The sequence below is a fragment of the Callospermophilus lateralis genome, chromosome 14, assembly GCF_048772815.1.
Source record: "Callospermophilus lateralis isolate mCalLat2 chromosome 14, mCalLat2.hap1, whole genome shotgun sequence".
In the NCBI taxonomy this organism is placed as follows: domain Eukaryota; kingdom Metazoa; phylum Chordata; class Mammalia; order Rodentia; family Sciuridae; genus Callospermophilus; species Callospermophilus lateralis.
In genome coordinates this window covers 10492410-10505443 of record NC_135318.1, presented here as the reverse complement: position 1 = coordinate 10505443, position 13034 = coordinate 10492410, and the positions used below count along the sequence as shown (strand labels likewise).

The 13034-nt window shown below is 37.6% G+C and overlaps 1 protein-coding gene across 1 annotated transcript in view; it reads left to right on the top strand.

Moving 5' to 3' along the window:
• The window catches only part of Nbas (NBAS subunit of NRZ tethering complex), a 324412-nt gene that overhangs the window by 242351 nt on the left and 69027 nt on the right, over positions 1-13034 (top strand). Inside the window, exons 43-44 of the mRNA XM_076833054.2 lie at positions 1167-1417; positions 2270-2604. Coding sequence (XP_076689169.2) covers positions 1167-1417; positions 2270-2604 — 586 coding nt within the window. The remainder of the gene's footprint in view (positions 1-1166; positions 1418-2269; positions 2605-13034) is intronic.

Genomic DNA, 13034 nt, shown 5'->3' with positions numbered 1-13034 from the left:
ATATTTGAACTGTCTTAATGGAAAGCAACATTTATTTTGAAGTGAAAGTAAAAAGAAAAGTTTTTAAAATTATTTTTTGACTTTATAGATTGTCTCTTTTATCCCAAGAATTTTTATAGTCTCATAAAAGTTTTAAAACACAATTTATATTGTTCATGTACAAAAACCAAACACATATCCCCTTTGGCACTTTCTAAAAATGGTAATTCTAGTAAACAGGGTATCATATTTCAGAGAGGTTGCTTTAAAGTCATCTGAAATCTTTCTTGCCCAAGGTCTCATTGTTGCCCCCAGATACTTTTATTTCTGCCTGTGGGAATCTTGGAAACTGGACGTTTCTGTTAGTCTGTAGGGCTGCCTTAAGAATCCTTAAAATTGGAGCACTAAATATGTGTTTTCTCTAGGCCACTGTGGTGGCACTAAACCTGAGACTTTTATCCAGGGACAAACGTAGACCAAAGTGGACTCTTCCTTTCTGTCCAAAACACGGACCAAACAAACAAAAATGCTTGAATTTTTTTTACCCCAATAAGTTAACCTTAAATGGCTTTTATTATATTACGAAGACATTTATTTAGTATGAAAATATTAAGATACGTGTTTTGTTCAAGTAGTATTACTAAAGTTAATTCAAGAGAAAATACACTTATTTCTTCTTTGCCATTTTATTTGAACACAGTATAAAATTGGGAACTATAGAATATCAATTCAAGACTCTTAGATATAACACTTATGCCTGAAAGTTTGGACTTTTTCTTCCCCTTGCTGTTTCCTGAATTCTTAATAAGGTTGTAGTGTTTCTATACTGAAGTGCAGATTCAAATTTTTTTCTTGTGACATGGGTAAATGATTTACAGTGGAAGCTAACAGATCTTGGTTTGTATTCTAGCTGGGAAGCATTGAACAACCCTTCTGATGCAGGGACGCCCTCCTTCCCAGGGCTGCTGGGCCCGTAAGTGATATGAGGGCCATGCGGTGCAGTGGTCAGCATCCGATGTGTGTTGTTATCCTTTCTTAAGAGCTTCCTGGATCCTGGTGGCTGAAAGTCTTTGATTAGGCAAAAGGAAGGGATCTGAATGAAGTAGACTTTCCAGCTGAGTTTTAAAAAATTATGCTGTTGGATAAAGGAACCAAATCTCAACACTTTCTTTGGCTCTTAATTTCAGTTTGTCCACAGGAGAAATTGAAAAGCGGGCCCAAGCCCTTCATCTCCTCCAGACTTTGAAGACTGATCCTGAAGCCTTTCAGAAGCACATGGCCAAGTATATTTACCCCACTATTGGTGGCCTTGATCACGAAAGGCTGCTGTATTATTTCACTCTTCTGGAAAACTGTGGATGTGCAGACTTAGGTAGACATGCCATTAAGCCAGAAACCCACATTCGGCTGCTGAAGAAGTTTAAAGTTGTCGCATCAGGTAGGATGCTCACGTCGCCGCTCAAACTTGGTTTTTAAAATTAAATCTAGGGATTAATTTTTTGTACACAATTAGATTTATATACATAGAATATTGAAATTGATCAACTGTAGTTTTCTGTTTTTTCAATTCCTTCACTAACAACTGAGGGAATTAAATCAGAAAAAGTAAGAGGCCTTTTGAAAGTCATACAGTGAGTTCTGATAAACCTAATACTTGAACCCACAGCTTCAACTCCTGTTTCAGAAGTTTATCCCTGTTTCCATTGACTAAGACATTCAAGTTCACTCTAATGGAGCCTATTTAAAAATATGCATGAAACACTTGAAAAAGAGCCTTTGCATCTTTGATAAATTGTGGAAATCTTTAGAATAGGGTCCCTGTGCTCATAATTAAGAAATTAAACATGCTAATACTACTGTTAAATCTCTGTGATAAGTTGCATGGCATTTTCATGTCTATTTATTTGATATTCATAACAGCTTTGAGAATGTATTTCAGGTTTTTTTTTTTTCCCCACTTACAAAGGAATAAGGGCTAAGATCAATCCCTGTCTATAGGTAGCTGGTGAAATGCTAGATAAATAACAAACATAATGCAGTCTGGAGAAGACTTAGAACTTGTGGAAGCCTCGAGAGGTGAGAAGATATTGCCTTCCAGAGTGTACACATGAGAAAACTGAAGCACACAGAGTGGCCTGTCTAGGATTGCAGAGCTGATCAAGTTTCAGGCTGGGACCAGTTCTCAGATCTTCTGATCTTTAAATGAAATCAACTGTCTAGTGTAAATGGGAGATTGTTTCTGTGTGTTTATATCTGAGTGAACCACTTACCCACTTTCTTTTCTCATTAGGTCTTAATTACAAAAAATTGACAGATGAAAATAAGAATCCTCTTGATGCATTGGAGCCCGTTCTTTCAAGTCAAAATATCTTATCTATTTCCAAGCTTGCTCCCAAAATCCCTGCAAAGGAGGGACGGATGCTTTTGCCCAGCTCTCTGTACACTGTTTGGTTACAGAAGTTATTCTGGGCTGGAGACCCTCACCTCATCAAGCAAATCCCAGAGTCCTCCCCAGAGTGGCTTCATGCCTATGATATCTGCGTGAAATACTTTGACCGCCTCCACCCAGGTGACCTCATTGCTGTGGTGGATGCGATTACATTCTCTCCAAAGGCTGTGGCCAAGGTAACCAAAAGATAGAAAGTATGTTGAGTGGTTTAGAAGAAATGAAAATTGTTTTCACAGTCTGTAGATATGTTTTTATTTCCTTGAAGTAGAAAATGATTGCTTGTCTTTTGATTTTTTCCTTTCTTTTAGTTTTTATTCTTATTTTTATTTATTTATTTTGTTAAGCATGAGGTTTTAATTGGGATCATTTTTCTCTATTACAGATGTTTAGATAGTGAAAATCAGATTCAGCTGTTCTAACTTACTTTTTTTATACATATTATAGGTTTTGATGATATATCATTTTAAAATAACATTTTCAAGGGTAAAACTCCATTGTTAAGCCAAGAGTACCTTTATTCAGAACTCACACTAACAATTTGTCTGTATTAAATTGAGCCCTTAAAAAATTTCACATTGAAAATCACACAGCATATGGCTTGGAGATAGATACTGCCTGTCACATTTTCCAGTTTTCCATGCTCAGATCTGAACCCTTGGAGTTGATCTTAATAGCTGCTCTCAATCCCTCAGCAATGTGTATTTTCCCTCAGAAGAGGGAGTTCCTTCTCCCCTTCTCTCACTCACCCAGGTTTTATTGCTAGGAAAATATCCTTTCTCATTGCTTGGGCCCAGGGTGTTCTCTCTTCTGGAAAATCTCTCAGCCTCTACAAATTCCAGAGAAAGTTGTTGTCTCTGGAATGCCTTTTTAAAAACAAAATCTCCTTTTGCCCATCTTTGCTTTCTCCTTACCCCAAGTCAGCTTCATTATAGTTAATAATATCCTGGAAATCAGATAATTACAGAAAATAAAAACCATTCATTTGAAGGTTGGCATAGGAGTGGATCAAACATCTGTGGAGAAGGCTAGGTTTTACCTAACTAGATGCACAGTTGTGTATAGCCAAAGACTTTTTTTAAAAATTGTTGTAACCCAAGTAATTTAATTAACAACTTGGTTTCAATTTTATAAGCACTGCATTGAAAAGGAGACAACCATTTTTGTTACTTTCAAGGAAGAAAGTAAGAATTGTTTTAAAGGAAGATGCTATGGAATATCTGAAAAAAAAAAAATCATAAGTTTGGAGTCATGCAAATCTGGCTTTGAACTCTGAATCTGTCACATATCAGCTGTGTAGCGTGGCCTCAGGTCTTCTGCCTTTTCCAAGGCAGAGTCAGGGCTGAGTAATCTGTGAGGAAGATAACATTATTACTCTGACTTTATAGACAAAGCTAAGTTGGTAATGAGGAGCCACAAATTGAACTCGAGGGAGACTGACTTCCTCCATAACCTTTACGCCTCGTCATTGAACTGTGCCACCCCTCAAAAGTCATAGAACAAATCATTGGAGCCAGTCTAGAGACAGGTAGGGTGCGATGGTCAGAGAACCCCAAGCATTTCAGACCCAAAAGAACAGACTGTCCTGGGCTGTGTCCATAGCAAGACTGGGTCAAATGAGAGAGGCCATGCAGGAGCCTGGTAATATATGGGAACGAATAGATCCATGTGGTCAGTTTGTATCCTAGAAAAGTAACCGCAGAGCTGGGGCCTAAGCCCTGGCTGAAAGGCAGATAAGCAAGGAGACCAGCCGAGGCAATGGGGGAGTCCCCCCTCCTAAGGCAGTCTCTCAGCCCCACTTCAGGCTAAAGGAGGTTTTAAATATTTTATGTGGGTGTAGGACTGGTTAGCGAAGGCCATATGCTAATTTGAGCATGTATATGGAGGTATGTGTCTTGACAGTTTTAGACCTTCCAGTAGCAATTACTTATTAATGATTAAACTTAAGACTGTAGTACAGGGTTCACTTAGAGTTTTAGCTGTTATTTATGTTTTGAGTCTGATTTTAAGTTACAGCACATTTTCATCGATTCATCTAATCGTAATCTAGCACTTTAAGATGTCTACCAACCATCTGAAAATGGATGGCATAATCTTTTATTCCTATGTTTGTATTTTTCTGAGGAGAAAATGCCTGGCTGACTCTGTGAAGATGAAGTCAGTCAGTTTTTGTTGCTTCCTTTTAGCTCAGATGGTATATCCAAAGCATAGGTGTTTTTTGTAGCTGTTCTCAAGAGATGGTTTTCTATCATCATGTAGATATATAGAGAGTGTTTAGACTACTACATTTAGAAGTAATTTTTGTTAGTCTAGCTATAGTATTTGCTTTCATTTTATTAATCAGCAAGCTTTTAATTTTCTGATCAGAGAGGAAAAGTGTAAAATTTAGATAAATGTTTAAAGCCCACACTGCTGTCCTATTTATAGAGAATATAAAAATGAAACACAACCCACATATGTCAGAGGACACATTTGGAAGAGGAAATGCAGCTGGATTTGTCCAAATCTGCAAAACACCAGATGTTCTCACAGCTTGTACATGATGTTAAAAATGTAAAATAAGTGTGTACTATTCATACAGTGTTCAGTTTTCAAATGTGTACCCACATTTAATTGAGAACCAAATTTTCAGAACTAGTAAGCTTATTCTAGAGTACATTAGGAAAAAAAAAAAGCAGTAATCAATTGTTCAGATATTGGAAGTCGGGAATATCCCAAACTTTGAGTGCCCAGTCCAGGTAATTCAGCAGGATGGGCTCCCCACACTCCTGGTCACAGTCATTTAGTTAACACTCACATCAGCAGAATTCTTAGAAATTCTGGGGGCAGTACTCACAAAGCAAGATTAACGTCTTGTTGCAAGAGAATAATTTTCACGTCATTTGAGGTGATGAATGTGCAAAAGGGAAAAGGACACAAATGTTTAAAGTCTTTTGCTGCAAATCCAAATTGTTTTATGTGATCCGGTCAGGTTAGAGTTGCTCTCCTATTGCTTATCCAACTCGGCATTAAAGAAATGATATGGAAAGGACAGAGAGCAAGTTAGTAGGTGGTAAGTCTAAGAAGACAGAAGATGAAAGGCAGGTCTAAACAGCATTGCTTGGTTCAGACCTGATGTAGTTAGATATGGGAAACATCTGTGTAACCACTGCCCTGTGTTTTCTACTTACTCTTGGTTACTAATGTGGCCACATCCATAGGCAGGACATTACTCCTGTCACTTATGAAATCTATCAAGAAGTTTGCTGGAATTCTTTAAGTGCCCTTTGGTGTCAATGGGATTTTAAAAAGGCTTTCTAGTATCTTTCCCAGTGCTTTTTAACCAGGAATGGGATAGACATTTCCTGCTCCCCTTACCCCTGGTCCCTCAGGTGCCTCGCGTTCTAGCTCGCACCACTCACAAGTCACTGTGGTTGTAAACCACTGTTCCTGGTGGGAACATGTTGTCTCTCCTGAACTGGAGCATAAAAATAGCTGGAAACCTCGTATCTATCAATCCTCTGGCCTTCGGACACCAGTTCTATTGATAATGTCTGTCCTTCCTTGCTGCTTTCTTGTTTTCTCCCCTTATTCCTCCTTGTAGTCCCCACTTTGGGGTTCTGCCTCTGAAGCTATGAAAACAGTAGAAGGGCATCTTTCATATTATAGCTGTTCAAATTCTTGAAATAAGCAACTCTTTGTTCTTCTTTCCTATTATTCCAACAACTTGGCATAAAAAATTGGGGAGAGTAAAATTTGTTAAAAAAACAAAACAAAACAAAAACATGATTTGACCTAAAGTTTACTTCTCTCAAGGGGTTGCATTGTAACTTCAGTCTCTGCTATGCTAATATTGTCTTTTAACTAAGAATAGAAATGTCTTTCACCGTAATGATTAAGTGGTCTATATAAAAATGTTTAGATAGAGATAAAGTGTATTATCTAATTGCTTAGAATGATACATGACATGGGGATTGGGGAGGGTTTACTAGGGAACGAACCCAGGTCCTTGCATATGCTAGGCAAATGCTAAAACACTTAACTGCCCTTTTTTGTTTGTGGTATTGAGGATCAAACTCAGGGGTGCTTCACCATTGAACTACATACCCAACACTTCTCTTTTTTTTTAATATTAATTGTCAACAGACCTTTATTTTGTTTTATTTATTTTTATATGGCACTGAGAATTAAACCCAGTGCCTCACACATGCTAGGCAAGCACTCTATGAAGGAGCTACAACCCCAGCCCCTCATTTTGAGACAAATTGCCCACACTGTCATTGAACTTACAATTCTGCCTTCTGAGACCTGGGATTATAGGCATGCACCACCATACCTGGATTGACATATAATTTTCTGATGCATGAATCAAGCGTAGTTTATGTAGTTTCAGATTGAACATAAGAAGTTCAGGTTTAGTTAAGTTCCATACCTCAGTAGTTACCATCAGAGACATTAAGCAATGGAAAACATGCTTGAAAGAAACTTAAAATAAAATTTTAAAAAATCTATAGTAAAACAATTTTTAAAATGTTATAATTGAGACATTCTTCATGAGGTTGGAATGTTTTAAAAGACAAGAACTGAAGCATATTTAATCTTTACTGGGTATCTAATATGTTAGACATACTACAATAAAAAATCCTCACATTACTATAACAAATACCTTAGATATAGATTTATAAAGAGAGAAGGTTTATTTTGGCTCATAGTTTTGGACATTGCAATGCATGATCAACTGGACAGTGGTGACAGCTTATCACTCATGGCAGGTGGAACAACCTGTTCATCTCATGATCAGGGGGAAAAGAGTGGGGGAGAGAGCAGGGTCACTCTTCCCCTTCAAGGGCAGACCCTCAGTGACCCAAAGACCTCCTACTTGGCCCAGTCTCTTAAAATTTCTACCCCTGCAGCAGCACCAAGCCAGGGACCAGGCCTTTAAGCATATGGGCCTTTGAGAAACATTCAAGATCCAAACTATAGCATCATTTAATAAACATAATTTTGTAATTCCTAGTGAACGCTTCAGTTTTTCTCAGAAGCATTATTTTACTATGGTTAAGTTGGATAAAATCAGATTCAGACACACAGGAATTACTGAACTGTTTTTATTTTTCCTGGTGAGAAAGAGCAAGAGTAGTATTCACAAGGCCACCCAAAACGTTTCTTCTCAGAAAAATTCAAAATATGAGGAATTCCTACATCAGTGATACTAGTTCAAGGTTCAGAAACCAATATAATAGGGGTCATGAAATCACCAGGTGTCACCTGGGAGTGTCCCAAGTCAATAACCTGTTGATGAGTTGTCAATATAGAATATTACCTGCTCCACCAGGTCCTCTTTCCACCTCCAAAATACCAAAGGAAAAGACACAGAAGACTAGGTTACTTCTTGCTTTTTGGTTTGTTCTGTTCTGTGACTTTACCTTTGGAATCCATCGTCTTTCTCCTGCTTTGGCATTTTGAAACCATCAGTTTTGTCCCATATTACAGTGCCTTACAACCAGACCTGGGGCTTTATGGTGCTCTTTAATTCCAAGTTATCCTGTTTATTTTCTTCCTGGTCTTCTATCCTGTGCCATCTTCAGTGATGACCTGTTCATACTCCTTTAGCATTTTTTCAAGTTCTGGAAGTATTCAGACACTGGCCTTGCAGTTTTAAGAGTACAATCCTTTTTCATATCTGTGTCTTTGTCAGATTTCTTCTTCCAGAACTCTAGCTTCTCAAGTTCTGCTGCTCCTTTCTTAGGAATATTTCAGTCTCCAAATGAATCCATTTCTCTTATTTAGTTTTGATCCTGTTTCTGTAAGAACAATAATCACATACCAAGAGTTGTTTCCAGATGGGTTGGGAATCAGAAGTTCTCAAGACTAGAGACGCAGCTAAGATAGCAGCTCAGGTTTTCTTTGCCAGATGAAATCACAGTACTGCACAGGTATTGCTCCAGAGCCTCCCTTTTGTTCAGTTGCATTTACCTGCAGACATTGCTGAGTCATGTGGCTGTTACTGCACTAGCTAAGTAAGGGGCCCTAGAAAAAAAAGGACCACACTTTTGTCATCTCAGCCTCTTCCAAGGAGAGTTCCTGTTTGGCTGCATCATTTTCTAGGTCTGTGCAACCTTCGCCTCAGTATATCTTTACATATATCAATTCTCCAAGTTAATTTTTTCCCTTATCTTAAAATTAGTCCTTGAGGTGATTTATCTTGACTCTGTACTTCATCTCTCTCTTCTCTTCTTTTGAGATTAATTAGCTGGTTTTGAAAATAATTTATCTGTTTTCTTTTTCCTTTCTAAAGGCTAGGAAGTCCAAGGGTATGGTGTCAGCATTTGCTGAGATCTGGTGGGACCTCCTTGCTGAATCATAACATCGTGGATAATAATCATAATAATAATCATGTACCGAGAGTTGTGAAGGTGACACATGGGGAGACAGAGCTGAATTTAGAGATGTTTTTGAGGGCAAGGATGATGCCTTTTATCTTCAATTCCCTACTTCCTAGCATGGTATGAAGCTGGTACTCTTGAAGTAGTCATTTAATTAATTATTATCATAGATTCTCAAAACTTCTGAACTCAAGATACTTTAATAGTCTTAAAAATTACTGAGAACCCTAAGGAGCTCTGGTTTATAAATGTTCTATTTATCAGTATTTATCATATTAGAAGTTGAAAACAAAGTTTTAATATTAATTAATGTGACTAATAATAGACCCCTTATAGATTGATGTGAATAGTATATTTTAAAACTTTGTTTAGTTATTACAGTTATAAATAATAGTGCCTTGGGCCCCCACTTCTACTTTTTACTCTCTTGATCTCCCCCTTTTTTTTTTTTTACAAGATTTCTCCTTTTTATTCCTTTTTTCTCTCTAGCTTGTGCATGTGAGAGGAAAAAAAAATTGACCTTTGACTTTGAGTCTGGCTTGTTTCACTTAGCAGGATATTCTCTAGTTCTAACCATTTAGCAGCAAATGATAAAATTTCATTGTTCTTAATGTCTGAATAGAACTCTATTGTGTATGTATACCACATTTTGTTTAGCCATTCATCTATTGATGGGCACCTGGGCATATCTGAATGACAAATCACTGTCTCCAGAAACTACAAAAGACAGTGAAAAGGTAAAATGGTTTTATATTTGTACATCTGGCTTAATATAGCATAGTTCATATTTGTTTCTGTAATTTACCTGTTTTGGTTGATGCACATGAAGAAAATCCAGCTTTACACAGATACGAGATTGGTATTTTAATAGCCTATAATTTGGTATGTACTCTGATACTACACTGAAACTCAACAAGTGGTAGATTCTTAAACATTATAATGTGGAATCTAAAAAAAAAATTGAACCTTTTGTATCCTTTAACATTGAAACCATTAGTCTAGATTGCATTTTGAATCAATCTCTTACTCAGACATTATTTTGTAATAGAATTGCGTTAGGCATTTGGAAATAATTGGTTCACTGGTTTATGCAGATCACTCAAATGTTGATACATGGCATTATATAATATTCAAAAAAATGACATGCCTTAGTATGAGCACCGGTCTCATCAGATAAATCTGTTTGGGATATATAGTCAAGCCTACAGTAGTAAAAACACATTTTCCAATTTATGCTTGAAAGTTCAAATTTCATCATTGACAATGAATATAGTGCACTGGTTTCCTTGAAGTGACAGGTTTGCTTTGTTCACTTTGGAGAGAATCCTTCCATTTCTAAATTTTTTAAACGTCTGCAAATATCCAAGTTTAAATAATCATACTGTCGGTTGTTCTTTCAAGCAAAAATGGTGTTGTGTGTAAAAACAGCTACTTCAGCTCAGAACTCACATAATTTTAATTTTTCTTCTGCTACTTCAGTACATAATGAAGTACTCTATGTATAGATCTTATTTCACATAGAAGAAATCATTAATCATGATTTGTTCTTTTCTGGAACTTTCCGTCACAATGACAATAAAAAATACAGTGACTCATGGCATAGTTTAATTTGTGCTATATACTCACAGCTTCATCCACCTGTGCTTTTCTTCCCTCAGTACAAATGTCAACACAGTAGAAAGAGGTCAGTAATATCTTAGTGCTGTTATAAAATAAAGTTTAACTTGCAGATCCCTTGAGTCTTGGGATTCTTTTAGTTTGTGGATCACTCTTTGAGAACAAGTGTCACAGGTTATCATTTCCCAAAACCACAACCATCAATGAGTGTGACTATATGAAAGATCATTCCAACTTCCTAAATATTTATAATGTAATAAGAATATGTTCTGGCAAGTACATAAAAGGTAGTCTTAAAATTTCAATTTCTTAAAATAGATTAATTCCTAAGCAGCTTTCCAGAGGTAAGAAGTGTTATAAATAATTTGAAAATGTAAGATGGAATGCCTGCTGGATGCTTTATTGATACCACCTTTCAATTTTATGAACTGCACAGTACACAGCATTTTTTTCTATAAATTTTAGCCTTTAAGTTTTTAACTCCTCCCCCAACCTCTTCTATTAATCAAGATTAGTGGAGATCTGTATGAGAGGGCAAAGTGTAAGACAGGAAGAGGCTCACAGCAAGTGGGCAGCCCCGATGGGTGCTTTTTGATATTTCGTGGTCAGGATAGCAAATCGAGGAGAGGTGACTCTTTTCTGAGTTTGAGGGTGATGCTTACTCACAGCTCCTCCCCTCCCTCCCTCACTTCCACTCTTAGACTTAAGAAAGATAGAAACAAAAAATCAATGGTAAGTAAATAATATTTTGGGAAGAGGTGGAATGGAGATTGGCCTGCTCTGCAACCACTGGACCCTGCACGTTTACACTTAGTGGAACTGGGCAATGTGGAACTGCTCCAGAAAGTAACTGTCAGGAAGCCTAGAGTGACTGACTGGGTGGAGAGGGTACAGCCCCACACCACTTAGCTTTTAAGCCATTTCTCATTTTGTGCTGAAGAGTGTGGTGAAGGAAAAAGATGCCTTCTTTCCTTCCTTCTAGAGTTTTCTGCTGATTGGAGTGAAAAATTTTCTCCTCGTAGTGCAAGCATGAGAAGTAGGGAGTACCTTTTTGTTATAGTAAGTGTTTAAGCTTAATCATGAAACCATTTACCAGCCAGGGAGAAAGACAGCTGGGATCTGTGAGGACCTGGCCCTGCAGGTCCTATGTCGTCAACAAGTCCTCCGTACCTGTTAGTCTTTGGAGTGTCCTCCTGAGGTCAGTAGTGGACAGTTTAGCCTGTGCTTCCAGAAGCTCTATTTCCCATCTCACATTTTGCCCGACTGCACTGATCATTAAAACCCACCAGAAGTTATGCAATGAGCTTAATAAGTGAGAGCAGAAAATATGCTTCAGGTCAGCAACTTTAAAATGTCTCAAATTTCAATTCCTTTTATTAAATTCTCAGAGAAATTAACTTCCTAAGTATTAGATCCTCTTACCCTTTCAGCTAAAGTTCAATTAAATGAAAATCTGAAATCCATAAATTCACCAAAAGTGAAATTGATAGATTAATTTTCCTAGTGTCTGTTCCATCTTAGCCAGAGAGGTCTGGTTTAGGTGTCTGGGTGGAGTCAGTTTCTTTAAGCAGAATTTTCTGCTCCTCTTTGTTTTAATTTAATCCCACAACAGGTTTTCATCATTTTCAAAGATTCTCCAAGAATATTAGGAAAAGATGTATCACCATCAGCTCCTTATCTTTGCAGTTTGGAAAATAAAGCAGATTATCAGCCCTGAGATGGGAACTAAGCAAAATAAGGCTCCCAGAAAGGGTTCTTTGGATCCTTAGTCTATCCCAAACTCACGTGAGTGGAATGCTAGAGCGATTGAGAATCCTACTTCCTCAGACAGTTTTCCAGTCAGGCCCACATTTCTTTCAGGTGAAAACTGCCCTCAGTGAATGTCTCAACTGAAATCCAGATGCTTTTGACAGCTGTGTCCCTCATGGCCTAGAGAAGTCCACTACCTCTGCTTCATGCTCCTCTCTGACTTCTGTGCTTGTGCCATTTCCATGTTAGAAATATTTCCATCATATCTTTGGATTTTGATGGGAGAAGAGCAGCTGTTCTTCCTCTCAAGCTACAACCAGTCATTAGAATTAGATAGATGGAAATCAAAATTTCAGTGGGGTGTTAGTAGAATTAGAGGGGGGGCATGGTTGATTCTTGAGTCATCTGCCTGCTGTGTATAATCCCCTTCTGGATCTTCAGACAGCCTTGCCAAGCACACGGTCAGTTCTGCAGCACGTACACACTGTCAGAAGGGCTTCCTCCTTCTTGTTCATGGGTCCTAGAGGCAGCCTCTGGTTAATGCTGTCCAATAGAACTATAATGTGAGCCGTCTATGGAATTTGAAATTTTCTTGTAGCCACATTTAGGAAATGAAACAAAATAGGTGAAGTTATCCTAAGTATTATCATTTCACATGTAATCAATATAAAATGTTAAATATATTATATTCTTTTTAAAGAGTTAAGAGTCTAATGTGTATATAATACACGTATCAACTCAAGCTAGTTACTTTCAAATGTTCAGTAGCCACATGGGCATGTTGGACAGAGATGCTGCTCTAGAGCAGAAGCCTAGGCCTTACCCACAAATGTTTTTCCACTGGAGGGATAAGAGTAGAAGAGTGTGCTTCTCTTACA